Raw genomic sequence first — 2,536 nt, forward strand, 5'->3', positions numbered from 1 at the left:
ATGAAGTAAGGCGTGCCCAAATTTCTTGGATCCGAAAAAATTGGACCTGGACACATTGCTAAAGAGTGGTAATTTCTTAATGAGTTTTTACAGAGGATCAGTACCTTGTTTTTTATTTTCTTTTTTTTTTTTTTTAGAAAAAATGATCAGTACTTAACTACTGTTTAGCTTGTGATTTCCTTTATTCTTCAATAGTTTTTATTTTTTTAAGAAAGAGGATCAGTACTTAATTACTGTTTAGCTTGTGATTTCCTTTATTCTTCAATAGTTTTTTTTTTTTTTTTTTTGAGAAAGAGGATCAGTACTTAACTACTGTTTAGCTTGTGATATCCTTTATTCTTCAGTAGTTTTTTTTTTTTTTTTTTTAAATAGTGTGTTTGGCAAAAATTAAAATGTTAATTTATTTTACTTAATTTTACTATTATTTATGGACCTTATTGCACTTTTTTATATTATCTATGAGTCCAACTATATTATTTTAGCTAACTTTTACTTTTATAATACTTTTAGTAAAAAAAATTTTAATTTTAATAAAATAAACAAATCACAAACAGAACCAAGTCTTCTGCTTTAATTTTGTAGGAAGATAATTTTTTTTGGATATTTTTCCTATTAAAGTTGACGTGTGCAATGGGTACTGGCCAGTGGCCCATCTAATTTCAACGAGTCTATCTAGACACTGTAGGGTGCCATTCCTATCATAGAGCGTTGGAAAATTGTTAGATATTGACATAGTCGTACCAATAATTATAATCATTCAATATAAGAATATGACATAACGTAATATGAAAAAGAATAATCTAACAGACATACCCACAAATTCAATTCTATAAATATCAAGCTTGTTCTTACTAATTTCCAAAACCCCAAATCCTCAGCTAGCCTTAATTCTTTTCCTTAACATCAAAATCTTTGTTATATCATTCAAGCATGGGTGTCACTACTTATAACCAAGAATTCACCACCACTGTAGCTCCTGCTAGGATGTTCAAGGCTTTTATCCTTGACTCCCACAACCTCATGCCCAAGCTCATGCCTCAGTCCATCAAAAGCATTGAGTTCATTGAAGGAGATGGAGGCGTTGGCAGCATCAAAAAGACCACTTTTCATGAGGGTTAGTAACTTTGTTTTCACACTCATTAATAAGAAAGTTGCATTACATTTTAGAATTACATAAAAAAAAAAAAAAGGGACTCTTTTTTTGGTAGGGAGTCACTTCAAATACTTGAAGCACAAGATTGATGCGCTTGATGCTGAGAATTGCTCTTGCAAGTACAGTTTGATTGAAGGAGATGTGTTGGGGGACAAGCTTGAGTCAATTTCTTACGAGGTTAAGTTTGAGTCCACTGATGGAGGAAGCGTCTGCAAGATGACTAGCCATTATCACACAAAGGGTGACTTCGAGCTAAAGGAAGAGGACATCAAGGATGGCAAGGACAAGGCTATGGGAATGTATAAGATTGTGGAAGAATACCTCTTGGCCAATCCTAATGTCTATTGTGAAGCTAAATGTGCCTGTTAAGAGTCACTGCCTAATTAAGCATATATATCCTTGGTTGTAAGAGTAAGGTGTAAAGTAAGATGTGTTTGCTTTATTTTTGTTTTGGTCTTGAATGGACAGCTTTTTGGATTGTTAATAAGAACCCTGCTACCTAGTGCTACTGTGGTGTGGTAATCACTATAGCATGGTTGCTTGAGGAGTTTGATACGAATAAGCGAGGCAGATTGTAAATTTGATTACTATGTATGTATTATTGGAAAGAGAAATAAGGTATTGTAGTAAAGTCATCTGAGATGGTTAAATTTTGAAGTTTGTTTTCTCTGTTTAATCTAACTAATCCACTTTGAACTTGTGTAACAAAATTTTTTTGAAAATCAAAATTTACTACTCCTGAATAAACACACTAAGAAATAATTGACTATAAAATATAAAGAGACTAATTTCAGGAACTAGAATGAGGCAGAACTAGAGCCCTTTTTTTTTTTTTATTTGGTTGCTGAACCGGAAGAACTAGAACTTTGAACACCAATTTAGTGATGCTGGTTACCTCTTTTAAAAGCACTGGTTTTCTATAATTTGGTAGAAGGAAAAAAGAAAAGAAAAGAAAGAAAGTTGAGCTCTAAGTGATAAATGGTTGTTTTATTCAATATTCCATTGTTTATGACATGTTTAGAAAAAGAGAGTCTCACCCCATTCCAAGTTCGAAAATTCTTATAGTTGATATAATGGAGAAGACGAGTCTCATGTGATTCCTCTTTGAAGGCAAGAAGCTCGGCAAGTATACGAAGTGTAAAACCTCGGAAGCCCAGTATATATGTAGAGAGTGTTTGTGAAATGTTTAATGGAAGTCTCTGTGTATAACTTCGCTAAAGGAATCTATTAGAGTTGGCCTTACCGATTTGTTTTCGAGGAACTGATAACTACAGGTCCACTGATTCCGCTACACTTAGTCCTAACTAGAGTGTTTTGGAATTTATAATACAAACTAGCGAAATGGTAACTTTTTTAGAGTGGTCTCATTAAATTTATTTGTTA

General features: G+C 32.9%; 1 protein-coding gene across 2 annotated transcripts; it reads left to right on the top strand.

The window, feature by feature from the left end:
* Nucleotides 1–782: 782 nt before the first annotated feature.
* Nucleotides 783–1,810, top strand: LOC126709414 (major strawberry allergen Fra a 1.04-like). Of its 2 annotated transcripts, none has more exons than XM_050409640.1 (2): nt 783–1,114; nt 1,191–1,810. In XM_050409640.1, the coding sequence occupies exons 1-2, from the start codon at nt 931–933 to the stop codon at nt 1,520–1,522; spliced, it is 516 nt and encodes a 171-aa protein (XP_050265597.1). In that variant the 5' UTR covers nt 783–930; the 3' UTR covers nt 1,523–1,810. The 2 variants fall into 2 exon arrangements, with proteins under 2 accessions (XP_050265597.1, XP_050265598.1); XM_050409641.1 differs by having other exon boundaries at nt 787–1,114; nt 1,209–1,810.
* The last annotated feature ends 726 nt before the right edge of the window (nt 1,811–2,536 follow it).

The sequence above is a fragment of the Quercus robur genome, chromosome 12 (assembly GCF_932294415.1).
Source record: "Quercus robur chromosome 12, dhQueRobu3.1, whole genome shotgun sequence".
Classification (NCBI taxonomy): Eukaryota; Viridiplantae; Streptophyta; class Magnoliopsida; order Fagales; family Fagaceae; genus Quercus; species Quercus robur.